Source organism: Poecilia latipinna, unplaced genomic scaffold, assembly GCF_001443285.1.
Source record: "Poecilia latipinna isolate Pla-1442-1.1 unplaced genomic scaffold, P_latipinna-1.0 Scaffold1624, whole genome shotgun sequence".
In the NCBI taxonomy this organism is placed as follows: domain Eukaryota; kingdom Metazoa; phylum Chordata; class Actinopteri; order Cyprinodontiformes; family Poeciliidae; genus Poecilia; species Poecilia latipinna.
This window is the reverse complement of record NW_015114240.1, coordinates 1-19,190: the sequence shown is the minus strand read 5'-3', so window position 1 is coordinate 19,190 and position 19,190 is coordinate 1. Positions and strand designations below refer to the sequence as shown.

At 39.2% G+C, this 19,190-nt stretch overlaps 1 protein-coding gene across 1 annotated transcript in view; it reads right to left on the bottom strand.

The window, feature by feature from the left end:
• The window catches only part of nek7 (NIMA-related kinase 7), a 55,914-nt gene extending 42,770 nt beyond the window's left edge, over positions 1-13,144 (bottom strand). The window contains exons 1-3 of the mRNA XM_015059386.1: positions 13,026-13,144; positions 3,477-3,617; positions 2,548-2,610 (exon numbers count right to left, since the gene is read on the bottom strand). Of these exons, the coding sequence (XP_014914872.1) occupies positions 2,548-2,610; positions 3,477-3,617; positions 13,026-13,085 (264 nt within the window). The 5' untranslated portion in view covers positions 13,086-13,144. The remainder of the gene's footprint in view (positions 1-2,547; positions 2,611-3,476; positions 3,618-13,025) is intronic.
• Between the last annotated feature and the right edge of the window lie 6,046 nt (positions 13,145-19,190).

The window sequence follows — 19,190 nt, the reverse complement described above, 5'->3', positions numbered from 1 at the left end:
ACTTAAAGTAGCTGGTTCATGTCAGTTTCCTGTCTTTCCAGTAAACCCCTGCTATAATCTAATCAGATGCAAACCCCAGGCATGCGCATTCACAAACACATACTTATAGTCTGTAACATTATTAAATCTTCCACTGCTGATTAGTGGAGATCATTAGTCAGGAGACAATTCAGGCATCACAATAATCACAAGTGAGAGAGGACTGTGCAGCTGTGGGATTTCAAACAGGGTAAGAAAAATTAGCAGAGTTGAATAAGGGGAGCCCTGTTTTTTTTTTTTTTTTTTTTTTTTTTTTTTTTTTTTGGGGGGGGGGGGGGGGGGGGTTGCAAGCAACATCCCTCTCAGAGAGAATTTAGACAAAAGGAGAAAAGTGAGAAGTGAGATTCTCAAGTTGAAATCCCCATGCCAAGGCAAGAACACACAGATGAATGAGCAGACATAAACACAGACAGACAAACAAACAAATAGGCATACTGTTGGATGGCCATGACTGAGTATGTCTGTGTAAGTGTGTGTATGCGATCACAGGCGACTGTGTGTGTGTGTCAATTCAGTCGGCCCATGCCAGTGCGCTTCTCATTATTCTGATTTAGCTGTGTCTGCTGTTGGCCTGTCTACTGGAGGATAAGGCAGAAGGACTGTCTCTTTCACATTCACTCGTTTTTTATCAGGCTGGCTAGGCAGCACGCGGGGCCAGGCATAACTTCCACATTCACTAGCAATCAGCTTGCAGGATGAAAAAGGCGAATGAAAAGCTCTGAATAGAGGAAATGAGGCAAGGGGAAAAGACAGCGGAGAGAGATGGATACAAAAACAGAGCAACTGGCCAAAACAGCAGAGACAGAGGAGGCAGGAACAAGCAGAGGGGAAAACTGTATAGAAGAGCACAGAGGAAGAGAAATCTTATAATGGGGAGGAATAAACAGAAATGCAGCAGATGTATTATATGAAGAAATGGCATCTGGAAGGGCGACATTTAACCCTGACCCCTATTATGAGGTCAGAAATATGGATCTGCTGTCCAGTAGAATTATTTCAATTATCTGTGGCTCAGACTAAAGCTCTGAAAAGGGTTCTGTCTGCTGCTTCTCATTTACTGGTCCACATCACCTCCTGGAGCGTCAGTCTAATGTTTCAATGACACAAATGTGTTGCTTTTTTTGCCTTTTACACATAATGTAGTGCTGCCAGATTCTGGAAAAATTATTATTTTAGTAAATATTCAAATGAGGTTTTGTCATGAGTATTTATTGCTCTTTAATAGCTTTGTTTTTTTTCTTTAGATTTTTTAATTCTAAGGATGTGTGAAGTTCAAGTCGACAGATTTATTAATAATACATTTTAGATGCAATGATAGATAGAATGATAATGATGAATGAGAGATGGGAGTGATTTCTGTTTCGTTTTGGTGAAACCTTTTAAAGTTGGGCTACAGAACGTTGCATTGTTTGTTGGTTTATCAAGAATATATATATATATATATATATATATATATATATATATATATATATATATATATATATATATATATATATTTTTTTTTTTTTAAAAGCTAATTTTATAGTTTAAGACTTTTTGTGACTTCACTGGAACCCAGCTCTAGAAGGTCAGACAGAAGCAACAAATACTTTCTGTCCTTCACTGTCCTCTAATTGTTAATGTTCTTTTAAAGGTTTAAAAAATCCCTTTCCTCTCGGGGAAAATCAAAACTTGTTAGCTCATATCCACGTCCTAAAAAGATGAGAATCTAAATGTTCATAATGTTCTAGTAGATTCCATGTTTCCTGCAAGCTGGAAGTCATAGGAAAAGCACAGTCTGGTCAACTAAATCAATTCAATTCATTCTAATAAATACAACTATTAGAATGAATTGCTAGTTTAGGAATTATAATGTGAATGCTAACATGTGTCACAACTAAAAGGCTGTTAGGGGAAAACAGCACTTCTGACAGACATGTAGGATCTTTTAGACAGGCAGAGATATTAAAACTGTCATTAGATTATTCATTAGTATTTAAGAGCAGCCCAGTTGACACGTGTTAAAAGTAGTTCAACAAATAAAACCACTTCACTGGAAAATAAGAAAAGGCAAAGCAAGGAGGAAGAAAGGGGGAGACACATGAGAGACGCTGTTAAATTTCCATGCTGCTGCGCTGTTGTTTGGCTTTAAACATTTCAAAAAGATTTGAGGAAAAAAAGGCAATTGTTCTGGCATTCAAAAAAGAGCCAATAGGAGCCTGGAGGGATGTAATACTTCTGTTTCCACACACACACACACTAACAAACACACAAAGTAATAAACTGTACAGTCACACATGCATACTCATTTATATTCCCATTTGTGTGCACAACAGCCCCCTGCATTTGTAACCATCCAAGGGAGAACATACACGTACACACACACACGCACGCACACACACACACACACAAATCCACGGCGTCTGGAGCAGATCAATTGTTTTCCTGTGGTGGTGGGTCTCAGCTGAGGCACCTTAAGAGAACAGAGCACAGCGCATGGTGCCGTCTCCCTTTTCTCTGGTTCTTTACCTTAAGGAGATCTATCTCTTTGATGCAATCTTGCCGAGCTTTGGCATCCATCAACTCGAATATCTATCAGGAGATCAAAAGGGGAGAGAGGACAGAAGGGTGTTTTGACGTATTCAAAAACTGTAAGATTGAGAGATGCAGATAAACTGGTTAAAATATATAAATAAGTAAAAAATAAAAACAGAACATGGTTGCTGTTATCTGGAGGGCGGCACTGGAGCGACTACAGGTGTTTCACATCTGAGTAACATGTGCATATCCCTGTGTAAGGGGTTTGTCTGCATGTATGCTCCATCAGAGCAACATGGTGTCTTAGCGCTTGTATGAGTGTACAAGAAAACTACAAGGCCATGCACGAATCTAACTGCAGATTCACGTTCTACTGCATTTCTCACAAATAACTTAAGCCAGTCTACATAGAGATGGCAGTTGCACCTAATTGAGGTAGAAAAGACTAAAGAGGTTCATTAAAATGTATATTTTAGTTCAGCGACGGGTCAATTTTCTGACTTCCAAATTACCTTTGTAATGGAGGAAAACATTGAATATGTTTTTGTCCCTCTTTGAATGACGCAAAGCTCTCCAGATTTCTCATCTACAGCAACTTTTTTTTTTTTTTTTTTTAGAAAAAACAACTTCTGTAAACTGTCACTGCAGTTAAAACCTCCTCAGAGCTGTCAGCACAAGACTATGCATTCACTGAATCTTGGCAAGTTAGAGTTTCACATATTTCACTACTATTGCCAATATGAAGCCCTTCCTGTGTGGAGAAACAATTGCAGCAGGTGGATTTGTTATTTTCTACAACTCCAGAGTGCCTCATAAGGTGTTGACAGAGCAAATGAATAGTGACCTTTAAACAAAGTGAACTTTGGCTAAATATATTCTCTCTCCACCTGATGCTGTAAATCATATTTATTGCAGCTTACCTGGATTTTCTTTAAGGCCACCGACGTGTTGTCCAACAGGTACCTCGCTCGGTACACCTCGCTGAACTGACCGCGTCCGATCTTCTTCTCAATCTGGAAGTTGGCCAATGAGTTATAGCCCATATCTGGCTGCAGCGGTTTCTGTGACACAGGAAAGAACTCTCAGCTTTTAAGTGCACATGCAGATTCATGCATTACCATTACATGAACTTTCCAACCAACATGTACAGCAAATCATGGTAGATATCGTGCAAAGAACCACGTGTTGCTCTTAAAAGCGCAGCTATGCTCGCATTTCTGGAAGAAGAGAAGATGAGGGATGCGGGGTGAGGGTGAAACTGTGGTGAAACCTGGTTTCTCTGGGTTGTTTGATGAAGACGTTTACACTGGAACATGCAAACCTTTAACTGCAGCTTAATATTTAATCAGGTGATGCACAAATCAAGTGCAAAAGCAGCTTCACTCTCCAACCCTAACTTTAAACAGGCAGCAGAATTGGCAGACATGGTTTTATTCCCACATTCACATGATCCGAGTTCTCGGGTGAATTATGGGAAGGTTTATTTCCAGGCCTTCGGTAAAACCACCTGGTCGCCTATTCAGTTTACATATGACCAGATGCCATAGCTGCCATAATAGAACAGCTTTTACTTGTTACAGGCTGAATTTAACTCTAATATTTCTCTGTTATCTTTTCTGTATTCAGGACTTTGCAGTCACTCACTGGACCAGACACTGGAGTCACACCTCAGGGTTTGTTGTCAACAATCACGTGTTTCAAAGACGCGTGAAAAATAATCGTTTATTTATTAACCATTCGGTTGTAGGATGAGCTGATATGAAAATCTGAACCAATATCCAATATTAATATTGCCATTATGGCTGATGGCATATACACTTACCGATATTACATTTAAAATAAATAATGATTACACTGTAAATATTACTTCTGTGCTTTAGGTGAACACCCCTCAATCCTGCGCTGCATTGCCATTACTGTCAAATGACCAAACAAACACCAGAAGGTCAAGCCCCTCCCAAACGACACACAACTGGCAACAAGATGGAAATAAACATCAGTTGTTAATATCAGCACAGCTTTTCCTCATGGGAGTAACATCGGCCGATATTAAAGTTAATACCGATATAAGATGCATCTCTAATTCAAAGAGCAGGTTTTCATTTCTGAGGATTTCTATTCCACTAATTACATCCCCAACAGTCTCACACCAAACAACTCTTCATCTTGCTCTAACAACATGAGCTGCTGTTTAGAAAGACACTCACCTATCCCAATTAAAAAAAACACTCAGAAATAAACGAGAATAAGCCCCGAGATGAAACGTGTGAAAACCGCACTGAGTACACAGTGTGACCTTTCCAGCCTTTTGGTTAACTCGCAAAAAGGCGTCGGCAGGAGCAAACACAAGGTGACAGATATCAGAATGCCACATGTCACCACTTCTTCTGCCAGCGTGGCCGTGGGAGCAGCTTAGGGGCAACAGACTGGGGAGACGGGGAACCAGGTCAAAATGTAACCCAAACAAACAAGATGAGAGTCGTTACAATCATTTTCTGGTGTTTAGGGGTTATGACAAATTTACCATGAATTCAGATTAGGGATGCAACAATACAAACATGTAAATACAAATAGTCCAAAAGCATCAGACATAATGGTAACAAGATGAACAGAAAAAGGGGAAAAAAACAGTCACCTAAAAGTTACAAATGTTCAAAATATACAATTTAAATATATTTCAAGCCACTCGACACAGAAAATGCCTTAATTTTTGTAAAAGCAATTCTTTAAAAATTCGAATTCAACAACAGAAATTTATAAAAGCACATAGGCAACAATTAAGCAGAGTAATTAATGTTTGGCATAAAGGAAAAACTTAAAATGAATGCTTCGAATGTAATAACATTTGTCATGAAAATGGTGGATGTGAGAGAAAATGCCTCTCCAAACAGGATATCTTGTAATGTGCTGGCAGACAGTCTGGGGAGGGGCGGGGTGAGGGTGATCATTTCAGCATTTTACTGTTTTTTCTTAAGTTGACAGCCAAATCAGGAGGCGTGAACCAATCAGATGCCGTGTCCAATTAACACCGCCGAGGTGTGTGCCTTTTCCGGCACGACGCCACCATCATGCCACGCTGTGTAAGAGTCACTGACAGCCGCCATCAGACGCCGCTTCACAAGTCTCTGCTGAACTCAACGTTACGTCTACAAAACAATTCATCACCTTTACTCAACAAAAACTCAGAAAGTTTAAATTCAGATGTACAAGAGATGGAAAACAAATCCGTATAGATTCATGATATTCACAAAAAGCAGCGTTACTTGACAGGAAGTTTCAATAGTATAAAAAGGCCTTTAAACAGGACAGAAGTCCAGATTTATAGGTTCAAAGAAAGAACGGAGAAGGCAAGAACAGGAAAGAGAGGACAAGAGGGCATTGCTTTCATTCGCTGCGTGGTAGCTTGACAAATGTTAGCATGAGCCTCTAAAGCGCTGTGACAACCGCCTGCTGAGAGCACAGTCTCGCTAATGTGTCTTGGCATGCCAGCTTCGTAATCACACATTTACATATGCAATGACCTACATTTGCATGTCAGATCGCACACTGTCCAGCCTGATTAACAGTGGGCACCTCCCTGCGTGGAGTCGCCCTGGGTGGCAGCAGAGGCCATGCGAGGGCGGAAGAGAGGGCTGGAGGGAGGGCGGCTTTTCTGGCAGCCAAGGGGCCGAGCTGCCAGGCAGGATTATGTCAGCCAGCGGCCCCGACATTAGACACTTCATTAGAGCTAATCTGTTTAGCAGTGGGCAGTGTATGTAAACTTCACAGGCCATTTACGGCACCTCTTCGCCCCCTGGCCTGGCCTTCAAAGGGCAGCCAGGCCGGGCCTGAGTGACGGGCCGTCTCATCTGTCGCACAATCAGAAGCTTCGAGCTGAAAGACAAGGCCACAGCGCACACACACTCACACACTCACACTCACGCGTTTACAGACATACAAAAAGGGAAACACAGTAATGACCCTGACCGAGGCAGGGGTCAGAGTCTGGATGAATCAGTTGCAGAGGGTCACACAGAGCGTTCTTTTTAAGGATTTCAGTCTGTGTGTTTGACGTGTTGGTGGAGATAAAGGATGAATGGTCGCGTACTGGTCTAATAATACCCACCAAGCACAAATAAGGGTTTTTGAAGGCAGCAATCAAAGTTTGCAAGCTGTTTTTGCGGACATTTCTTGGTACAATTTGCTCAAAAAAAGTCATGCATGTGGAACTTAGTCATGTGAAACCAAACACATGAACTGGATATGAGAGTTTACAGTAAGAGTCGTGTTTTAGGAATCAGAAAACTGTAAAAGTAAAGTGTGCTTGTAACCGTGAGCACAAGCACAGCCTTCATAAAAAGTATGTTTTTTTACATGTTTGTGAAAACCATCACCTTGTCTTGGACGTTTCACAGATAATCTGTGGAAAAATAAATACATCAAAATCGAGCTTCTCTGCCTTCTCTCAATGCTAGCTGCAGAAATGCATCGCTCAGTCAGAAACAACCAATCAGAGCTAGAATGAGGTTCTTGCTGCTGTCCATCAAGCTTGTGTACGCGTCACTCCTTTTCTCCCCCTTGCTCTCTGCTAAACTGCAGCTTCTACCTGACAGTAGAGCTTGCCATGATAAACAGCTTTCCGGTAACGGCAAGTTTCTCAGCCATTAGCACACTGAGCAATTCATGCACGAGTGTGATTGACAGCATTAAGACATTTCTCCTGGCTAAATAATAATTTAAAAAAGCATATTTCTACTTATAACGTTACATGTTGTAGCTTAACACACGATAAGCTACAACATTTTGAAAGCAGGAACACCCAACCACACTTTTGAGGAGAATTAACAGAATTTATGTATTAAATTTAACTTAAAGTCTAAAAATTCATCAACACTAAAGAATTACTGACATTTTGGTAACAATTCACTCCTTAAAAATTTATGAGTGGCAACCAGAGATGGAAACAAAGAAAAACTCAAAACTTGAAGCACTCTTGCCTGGGACTGGAGTCACATGACCGATCCTTATCTCACGTATTCATGTGTGCAGATAAAGCAGCAGAAAGCCACAGACCACAGCCATGCCAGGGACGTGCAGTGAGCCTGTGAAAAGGTGCAGGGAAGCTTGCCAAATTTACTTTAAAAAGTTGTGCATGTTAGTGGTGGTTTCATAAAAAAACGACCACAGAGACGCCTCAGGAACTGAACACTGAATTAAACACCACTTCAAAAACACTTAGTACGTCTGTTATTACGACTTAATCTTGAATAAGCGGTTGAAAACAGGGTAGATTTGAAGTTAAGGGCTTCTTCAAGCAGGTGCAACCAAATGCATGCATCACTGCAGGAAAGCCCAAAGAAGAGAAAAGGAAGAAGAGTATTCAACAGAGGAGTTGTTGGTCTTCATTTTAACTGAATTGCATAACAAAAAGATTACTGTTCCTTTGTAGGTCGAGTGATATTACTGTATTATGTTTGATGTGATTGAACTGAGATCTATTTTCATTTCTAGTCCATTTGCATCACATCTTATATTCTGAATATTATCATTTGTAAACACGTGGATAAAAAACATTTAATTTTATTTCATTCTGTCATGCTGGAGGTGAGATTTAATCCATAAAATTCATATTTCAAAAAGCAAAATTTTGGTCATTCTCCATCAATAGGATACAAATTTTTGCAAAAATAAGAGTTTATTTGGAGGAAAAAATAATTGTTTATAATCAATGTCAATCTAAAATTAGTCCTCAACTTAATCAGAAATAATAATCGTTAGTGGTAACCCTAATACAAACCAGTGCTGTCCAGCCAAGAGGGTGGAGTGACTTTATGAAACTTGGACTGAAGGAGAAAAAAGTTGTTTTTTGAAGCTGGTGCTTAGGACAGAGCAGGACCCCAGATGTGTAGAACTACAATTTCTCTAAAACTTTTTGTTAAATCTCTGGTTTGTACCTTGAGATGTACTCAGTCTGCTCACATTGTTCTGTTTTGAGAAGGGGACAAACAGTTAGTGGCAGATCGGGCTAGGCATTGTGGGTAACGTCTGTGAGGGACAGAGTACACAAAACCGCCATGGGTAAGTCGGAGGCAGAGGAACTGATGGAGACGGGGGACAACACAGCGAGAGAGAGAGAGACGGAGAGGGAGCAGACAGACAGCTCGTTGTTGAAGTGTGATACGAGCTGCCCAATAATGACACCATCGCCAAACACAACTGACAAGACACATGGAGAGTGGAAGAGGGGATGCTCAAGACTGAAATATGGTGGGTGTGGTGGGGGACAAGCACCAGAGGGGAGAGGGTCTGATGTGACAGCCCAGCAGTGCCAGTAGCTGCCACACCAAGTCCAGCAGCAGCAGAGAGGCGCCGCCTTACATGGGCAGACGGAGAAGCAGTCGAATCAGCAAAGTTTGTTTGTGGGCTTTTTTTACTCACAATATAAATGTAACACTATAGATAAAAGGAAAAAACTCCAGCTCAAGAGACAAGATTTTTACAATATGTTTGGGAAAACTAGAAATCATTTATTTACCTTTTTATGGGTTGCAATCTACTTTTTAAAGAACCTGTGTGTGGAATTCGTTAATCTAGGTTCAACAGGTAGGAAGTCAGGCTCTCATGCTCGTCTCGATCTAAGGTTGTCCTAACACCCAACAGTGCCGTTCTGCATTTCTGACAAAGAATAAGAAAGGTTTCATAAATCTCAAACCTTGCTTTAACGAATCTCTCTGCTTGGTTGACCACTCAAGTAGTATTTATTACTTTGAACTACTACCACTACAGAAGGGGGACGCAAAAAACGCTAAAGTTGCTTTTTAGTTTGGTGCCGGCAGAAAACTACAAAGCAGATATAAACTTTAACCTCATCGACAGCTTATGGCATCACTTGTGCAGGTTGTTGTTGAGAAACATGCTGAGGGTGGGTCTAAACCTGAGGAGATGGAGGTGATCTTGTCGACCATCATTCATCGTGTGTATACTGACCACTTGGTGTGTGAATCACAGCGTTCAGCTGCATTATGACCTGGTACATTATTTTCAATGGCCTCACATTTATTTATTTTTCTACATTACTGGATCAACAGACCATGTGGGAATGAAAACTTAGTCCTTTCAGTGATGCTCCTAAGAGTTTTAAGAATTATTTCAGTTTGATAAAGGACATTATATAATATATCTCGTGCCACGACGTCTGTTCTAAAGATTATGTCAAAAAAATAACAGCAATCCTAAATTTACCCATGAGACGACATTTCCAGGGTGGTTAGAGAATTATTATAATACATTAAAGCTTGAATATCCTTTCAAGTATTTAAAAAAAAAAAGTTCCCAACCCTGGTTTACATTGAAATCAAATAATGGAGTTAAAATGCTTTTCTTGGAAACACAAATAAATGTTTATTCTTTGTTTACCACATTGCTATATTGCAAAAAAAATTAAAAATCCCACATCCTAACTATGCAGCACCAGTTTATTTTACTTGGCAGCCAAGTGTTTTGCTCACTTGTTGTTTTTTTAATATCATTACTGACTCTATAAATTGTTGGAGAAGTTTACTATGACAAAACAGGGACAGTTCATATTCACCATTTTATTAATTAATAGTTCATAATCAACCAATATTTCTGTCTGCTGGATGAGAAGCAAAAGCAAAAAGTAAGATCAAGATTTTCATATCAGGTTTGGGTAGAGGATCAGATTTTCATTCTTGGGACTGTAAAGCTGGAAAAAAAAGAAATGTGCTACAGGTTATTTTATAGAGGAAGCAAATTTGAATTTAACAGACAACGTATGGCATCACTAGATGTGTTTCAGCCTACTGTATGTTTAAACCTCCATGCTTGTGGACGATGCATTTACAAACTACAAAACAAATATTTCAAAATAGACACTGCATTCACCTTCACAGAACGTACCATCCAGCAAACTAGTTTGGATTTAATGCAAGTGACAAAGAGGGGGAGCAAAGAGGAAGAGATGTGTACAGCAACTGGCAGCAAGGGAGGGGACGGCTCCCACCCTCACCAGTCACCAGCCCCCTTGAGCGGGCACCATGCAATATTCATCCTCAGCCAGTCAGCCAGTGAGCCAGGCAGCGAAACCAGCAGGAATCACCCCAAAGGTGCTTCTCATTCTTCTCCCCTCCAATCGGCTTCCACAACCACAGCGCCTTGTCTCGGCGCTTCCTTCCAGTCAGATCTGCGCCTGTCAAACTGTGCAGTGACGGCTGAAATCTGATCTGAGGGGGCCTTCTCAGAAACCCTCCTACTCACTCAAGAGCAAATGCACCATTAAAAATGCACATCTTAGCGGCTCATCCCGTTTAACTAATGCATATGCATCATACCTCCGGGACCAAGAGAAATTATATTGCAAGCGATATAGACTATCCTTTATCACATATACAATTCAGATTTCTTCAGGAGGAGGCTGGCGGGATTTTTTTTTTTTTCCTCTCTTTTTTTTCCCCCTGGCTGCCAAGAAAACTGAACCTTAGGAAAGTGAGAAACAGATACAGGACTTGTTGAAAGGCACCCATCTGGATGCTGCTTAGACAATCATCTACATAATCTAACTTTTTCCTTTCTCTCCCCCCTCGCCATCTCCCATTAAATGTGAAATCGGTTCAAACATGCTCTGTGTGAGTGAGAAAAAAAAAAAAAAACATGATGCAACAGAGAAAGTTCACTGTGCATCTCCAACCCAGAGCATAAAAACAAGTCAGCCTAGAATTAACACTGATGTAAACTGCTAGAAATAGATTGAAAACCAGGGAGAGAAATCATTAAGCCAGAACAATAAACCATAATCAACTGCTGGGAGATCAGTAAGAAAAAAGAAATCCTCTGTTTTTGTGTTTGCGTAGGGGGAGTGTTGCCAAAGTCAAATTAATTATTAGAGCTTTTATCTGCAGTTCTTCTGTGTGCAGCCCAATTATCCTTAATTTTGCAATTAGAAATCTTAAAATAAATGAACCCCTTTGGCAATTTGAGTGTTAATGTTGCCATGCCCTTGCATACGCAGGAAAAACAACAACCAGTACTGGCCTATTTTTAGTGAGCTGCTGTGTTTTCCCAAAAAGAGCCCGCGTTTACTCTGGGGCATATGGATGAACCTCTTTGTTTAAAGTCTATTCAATACTTATGGAGGCAAAAACATCCTCCTGTAAAGAAATCAATGTGCCTGATGTTCGAGGGCGGTATTAAAACCCAACAATGACCACATCTGCACAGAGCGAGCTTGAGTTGTATCGAACAGAAGGAGGCACGCAGGAAGGCCAGACTCTGCCAACCTCCTGAGCTCTGATCAATACCAACAACTCAACATTCATCCGCCGCCGTCTGTCTCACAAGCAGGCTACAGTGGTGCGTGGCAAGATGAGACTGAAGGGTGCATCTTCACTGATCCGCAGGGAAAAAAAACGGCTTATTTAGCGTTTAAAAACTCTTCAAATGGAGGGAGAAGCACCTCGGTGTAAATAAGAAATGATAAACTGTGCAAAATAATTCTGACTCATTACAAGTGGAGAAAGCTTAAAATTAGAGACGCACCAATCAATTGTTTTTCCCTCAACAAAACCAATATCTGCATCACTTATAGGTTTGACCTCTAAAGGACAAACGTATGTTTTCTTCTTTGACTGAGGGAGAAGCTATGATTGATTTTTTTACATGTTTATTAACAATGACGCAGCCTGAAAATGTCAGGAGTTTTTAGTTTTGCCACATGTACTGACGGTCACATGACAAAGCGAAAAGCTTAGATTTCAAATTAATCAAAATATTTGGACTAATTTGAGGCGTCTTTGTTGCATGAGACAGAAAACTTACAAGTTAACCTAATCCACTGATTCGGACCAAAATAAACAAACTGCAGGTGTGAAAAACACCAAAAATAGACGACTGTAATCTCTTATGGACATACCACTTTAAAAAGCTGAACTGTCCCTTTAAGAACCCAGGTTCTTAAAGTCTGTATTTATTTTCCAAAACGGATATTTTAGTAAATATTTATTACTATTATTATTATTGTAGTTGTAGTCAACTAAACGTCTTTTAACTAGCAACTGAAATATGTCGTGTTCTTCCAGCTCAGACCTTTAAGTATCTATTCTGTTGTTTTCTATGAACTCATGATCCTGTTGAACCCCAGAACTTGTTTAATAATTCAAAACTTTGAATGTAATCCCAGGTCTCAGAGAAAGAGGACAGTGCCTCTAACTTAGGCCTAGATTTCTGAGCCACAAACATTCATATCTAACCACAAAAAATGTAGAAAATGTATGGCTTTACATGAAATGTAACAAACTTATAACAATATGCGTACAAGCTGAAAATCTTTTCCGCTTTATAATAGTGTGAATCATGTATGGCAACAATCCAGGCCAACAAATGAGCCAGCGGTGGATTAAAAATGATCTGAGAACTTGGTGTTTTCCAACTATGCAGCTTGGCTTGTGTTGGTGCGAGTCTGTGTGAAGTGTTACCTGAGGTTGAAATACTGGCACGCCTGCTTGCTGTCCTTGTGGGTGCATATCCATATCCATGGTGTTAGGAGCTTGATCCTGTACACCTCTGGAAGAAAACACAAACAGTTCCTTTTAAAAAGTCCTACAGCAATTCCAGTCAATCTCCACTGCCGATCACAGGCAGGCTAGTTAATGATTCCTGCCATGGGGTTTGGTTTCAGAGGAACTGGAGCCCACGTCACTGCCGTTGATTTGACACTCTTTGTCCCGACTCTCCTCAAGTTGCAACATGGACAAGCTGCAACAGCCAGTAAAAGCAACCTGAAGGGAGCATCGTAATGCTTCACCGCTTTCAGCCTGCTTTGAAGATATCTTCTTTGGAAATGATTTGTTTTATCAGTAACTGGTTTAAGCACATTCTGCATTTGTTGTTTGTTTTTTGTTCTGAGGAAATGCAGGTCAGAGACTTAAGAGAACTTAGGTGTATGTCATTGTTCTGTTTAAGTGCATGTTTAGGCATGTGACCGATAAGGAAGCAAGCTGCGTAAGAAAAGCGCTCATCTTGAAATAACAATTTAAAGAACTGGCAGGTTTAAAAAAAGAAAAAAACAGCATGAAAATGTTAATTTAGTTAACATCCTAGAAAATGCAACGATTACACAGAATAAAATTAACACAGATAAAAAAACACAGGATGCAGCACTTACACATCACCTGCAAATAAACACCTATGAGGTGTTGTGTGTCTATTGGTTTTCAATAGAAGCAATTAGAACCAGGAAACACACACACACACACACACACACACACACACACTCAAAACACACAGAGAAATAGGAACAGAAACATCAGTTTAAGTTATACTGCACTCTTACCACCTTGCTGATAATTAACCTGACTGATCAAATCTCTCTACAGTCCTTTGCAATATGAATATTGCACACAGTGATATTGTGATGACAATAAATTTGCAATGCATAGTTCAGCTCTATGACATTGATCAATTTCTTTGAAAATTCATATAATCTGACGTAGTTCTAAATTTCACACAGTACATTTTCTTATTCTCTGTAATTACACTGAATTACTAAAACTGTCTGTCCACAATCATATCAACCGACATCAGCTTAAGATGTTTGCTGATCTACTTAATGTAGAATAAAACACACACACACACACACACACACACGCACACACACACACACACACACACACACACCATGTTATTTTACAACTCAACTGACCTTCAAGCCTTTTGTTGTAATTTTTCTAAGCTTTGTGTTTTGATAGACTGAGACTGGCATCATTACTCTTTTCTCAAACCTCTCTCTGTTTCTGGCTGAGTGACAAAATAAGCAGTGTGAGTTTTGTATCTCACGTTAATGAGATCGATTACAGCTGCTGTGTTCTGAGGACCCTAATTTACAGTCAACAAATGGAAAAAAAAAAACCATGAAAATCAGCAACTGATTTACAAGTGAATCTGACCCAAAACAGAGCAAATTCTGCTTAAGGTGCAGCTACTGTCGAAATTCCTAAAATTCAGCTTTCCTTTTGCCAAAAAGCAATAAAAAAGAATGAGACATACATAAACTATACTTTCTAAAACATTGGTGTCAAGAGTGTAAAGTGAGTTCAGTGGTATTTCAGCAATGTGGGTAGCAAATAGTGAGAAATGATAAAGGTTTTATCGTCAATTACTCATACAAAAGGATCAACTGTGGCCTTAAAACTTTGTTAAAAATAGTTTGGTGTGCAGAAGAAATACAAACTCAGTCTGTTATAATATGTGATAAGTATGATCTGTTTCCTTTTTATTTATCACGTCAAGACTTTTTAACAGGATTAACAAAAACTTAACAAAAGACTGACAGCTATAAGCTCGTATCCATTTCTTTAGTGCATCCTTTCTTTAATAAAAAAAATGGATGAGGTTTCCGTTACACTTTTATTTTTATCTAAACAAATTCAGGTTGAGGAAGTGAGCAGAGGGAGGGAAAATGCATTTCTTTCCATGCCACCAGTGACTGTAGACTATTTTCTCACTTTACATAACCTAATGTAAGATTCAAGCTATGTTTCCTCACATTAGTCCCAAATTCAAATTAGGAAGCAAATGGCAGAGGACAAACATAAGGAAACAGAATGAGGCAAAAACTGAGAATACATATTTATCTCCTTCTAGATATATTTTAATTCATCCACCTTTTTGATGCACACTGCATTTCATTTCCCAAACTTCTCTAACTCTCAGGACGTGGCTTTGCTTAAACGTTTTCTCAAATCGTGTCCATTTTTTTATTTCATACTTCCTCATGTCCCAACAAACAAAATGTTTCAAAATGTGCACTCCATTAAAGATAATTGGCACTTTTAAAACGCTTCTCTCACGACTACAGTTGTAGACAAGTTGTAACAAGCGCCGCATCAAGGTATACCAAGGTTTTTTTACGGTTACAAAACCACAAAAGCAGCAAACTGATTGGAATTTATAGAGTAAGGCAGCGGTAATCTGACTGGGAGAGTGCAGCAACTGGTGGGGGAGGGGGAGAGCACAAACATGCCTATTTTAAAATATTTCAGACCAAGAAACACAAACAGTCATGGTGTAGAAACCAAAGAAGCAAGACCCATCATCTTACTAAAGCAATTACAAATTCTAAACCAAAACCCACTAAAACAAACTCCAGGCTCTCTCCCAACACAGACAAACTAAATAAGAAACAAATACCAGCTTGTTGGTTAATAAGGAACCAACTAATGTTTTTAAATATAAATATAAAGTCGTGCAGTTTTTGAATTTTCACAAGAAAGTGACACTAAAAGAAGCAGTGAACATTTTTTAAGACCATTTCTCTTTCCTCATTTTCCACAAACATCAAATTCATGCAGAAAAACATTTTTCCCCCCATAGGATTTTATTTATTCTAAAAGATGTGCACCAAAACAAATGGTGGTTCTTTAAAAATAAATGTCATAGAATTTATCAAAAATTATAAGTTCTTTCGAAAAGTTGTGCTACATTTGCGTCTGTAAACAAGTTTTATTTAGCTGGACTGTAAAGATTGCAGATTCACTTCTCATCCTTATTCAGTCCAAAGTAGCAACTGCACTGGACATCGCTTGAATGTAATATTTGGTAGGAAATTATATTTCAGGTGCAGTTACTTCACATCCTGCATGCTAGCAGAATATCTGGCCAGTTGACTTTTACTGCCCCTAATGCCAAAATCTGATGTATATTTCACCGGCTGAGAAACTAAATCTCATTGAAAGTGTTGAGAATGTTGCAGTGATGGAAAAAGAAAAAGAAGAAGGAAGAAAATGTGTGTTAATTATAATTAATATTGTCCCAATTACCAATATCATAATAATAAAATAAGCAGGTCAGACATTAAATGCTGTAAAAAAGATTTAGAAGTGAAACGGGGCTGGAACGATTAATCGGATTGAGGAATCAATTACTGAAATAATCATTGACTATTTGAGTAATCGTTAACTGGAGTAGGCAGTCATTTGCTGAAAGAAAAACTTATTCAGAGCAGTAATTAACACAAAAATGAACAGAATTTTCTTATTAAAAAAGGAATTGAATTATTTAATTTCATATTTTAATGTATTTAAATTAAAAAAGGCTTAAGTGGTTAAATGAAAAATCTGTAAAATGTGCTATTTCTTTTATCCGATTAATCGATTAATCATTAGAATAATTACTGCAGCCCTGGCCATTTCACTGTGTCCAAAGTTTCTCTTATTTCTACAAAAAGATTTTTCATATCGAGTGATGGAAAAATTAAATACGAGAACAAACAAAAAACAAAAAAAGAGCAGGCCACAGCAGGGATGACGAAGGACAGAGTGCAACAGATGCACAACTGAGGAAAAAATGCTGGAAGAGGGAAAAGGGTTCACTGGTAACCCTGATGAGTTTGCGGTCCTGAGAGAGAGAGCGCGGAGCTGTGCACCACAGAAGTTGGCACTGGCTTTAGCTCCGTTTTAATCCCCATTTCCTGCCTCCTGCATTATTCATTTAAAACTGGAGAACAGGAAAAAACACAAAATGAGGGTGATGATGATAAAATAGGTGGATTGAGGCTAACTGGGAGAGAGTGGGGAAGTAGCAGGGTCCTGGCATCGGGACGCTCTAAAGAGAACAGTGCTAAATCAGCTCGCAATCTGGGAGACAATATGAAGATAAACCAACTAGTCTGGCTTTGAGGAAGAGAAAGAGTGAAGGGCAAGTACGGGGGTGAACAAGAGAGAGGAAAAATGCAATGTGACACTATCTGGCCCGGGTGTAGGATGGGAAAGAATCAAAGCCACCTTTGAGGAGCCAGAAGACGACAGTGAAAGTGCTGGAAGTGTGGTGTCCATGATTACAAGAAATGGAGAAACCTTTGAGTCTGCGCTCATAAAAGCCTACCCCAGGCCTCCTCTCAAACCCTTGCCTGACGAACGCTGATGATACACAAAGAGAAAAAGAGACGGAGAGAGAGGAAGAAAGCCTCTAATGATGGAGGGGTCCGGATACTACAGAAGCGGCACACTTTTCAATTCATTTTAATCACTATTCAAAATCATTAGCCCAAATGTGCAAGCACTCGTGTTCATTGGGCAATGAGCGGAGAGAGAGACAGAGAGGGGGAGAGGACCAATTACACCTCAGCATGCAAGGCCCTTTTTGAGGTCTTTTAGTAGGATGGTCCAAGAATTGACAGAATAGAAAATGAAGACAGGATATTTTTCACTGTCTTTCAATCTATGAGGACTGGGGGGGGTGGGGGAAACAGAGAAAACAGCGAGTGATGAAAGAAGAAGTTCTGAAAAAGGCACTGAAAACCAAGTTCAACCACTCCTTTAAATCCTAAAATCTGCAAAACTTTTACAAGTATTAAAGAATCTTAAACAGTGAAAGGATCCACACAACATTAGTAAGTAATCCAAGTCCCAACTAGAAAATAGGAGATTGCTGATCAGAAATTTGTGACCTTTTTTCAATCTCCGATGCCGATTTTAGAAGATTTCTTTTGAACAGTACAATACACTCGCCCCTGTTTGTGGTTCAATATTTGAGGACTTTTTTTGCGTAGAGCATATCTAAAATATGTGAAAGAAAATACAGCTTGGAAAGTTGAGATATTTCAGTGCAATGCAACTCAACGTGCTATTGGCTAGTTTGTCAAGCAGCAGAAACATTCATCTTCCTTACCGTTGATTGGGTGCACCACCAAGAGCAGAAATACAGAAGTCTGTTAGCTTCAGGCGGTTTCTTCTGTACATGTTAATGCATATTGAGGTATATTCTGTGTTTGAACTATTAAAATAGGCAGTTATAAGAATTGCTTGAGGGGGTCTCATGTATTAGTGGATTGTGGCCGTAGTATCCATGGTGGAAACCGTCGTGGCACCACCACAGAAGGTAGCATTCACTTTCTGCAAGAGGAATGATTGGCTGGTTCACAAACACCAGCCAATAGCGGCTCGAGCAGCACTGAATTTCGGTACTTCAGCTTTCCAAACTGCATTATATGTTATCTCTAATACTTTAGATGCATTCTACCAAAAAATCTGCAAAAAGGCAAAATTGGAAGAAAAAACTTAAGTCATTTAGTGAAACCTTGTCACTTTCTTTAACTTTTTCTTTGGGTGCTTTTTAAATCTGCATAAACAACTTGTTCTTTCAAACATATGTTCTGACTTTAGCAAAAGAAAAAAAATTGGATGGAGGTCAGAGGTGCTTTGCTTCTGAAAAAGACAATACAGTACCAGTAACTGTTTAAATTTTCCATTGGAGCCAAAAGACCTATACCCAACACACATTTGTAGCACTTTATTTTCTTTAACAGTTAAAATAAAATATACACTGTATATAGTTTTATACCTTTTAAAGCTCTTAGAAATAAAACCTAAACTATCATATCACATTTAAATGGCAATATCTACCTTAAGAAACAATATTTTGTGGTATATAAAGATGGTAAAAAGTAAAGATTCAGCAGCTGTTAGGAGTATAAATGTATCTCTAAAAATAAAGCATATCCTTTTTTATGAGTTTACTATTCTTTTGCAGGATGACTAGTTCTTATCACATTTAATTCATTTTCATAACAGAACTATGTTGCCCATAACAGCTTTTTGCTATAAACACTTTTTTTGCTCTTTTTAATTTTCAGAACCTCATAG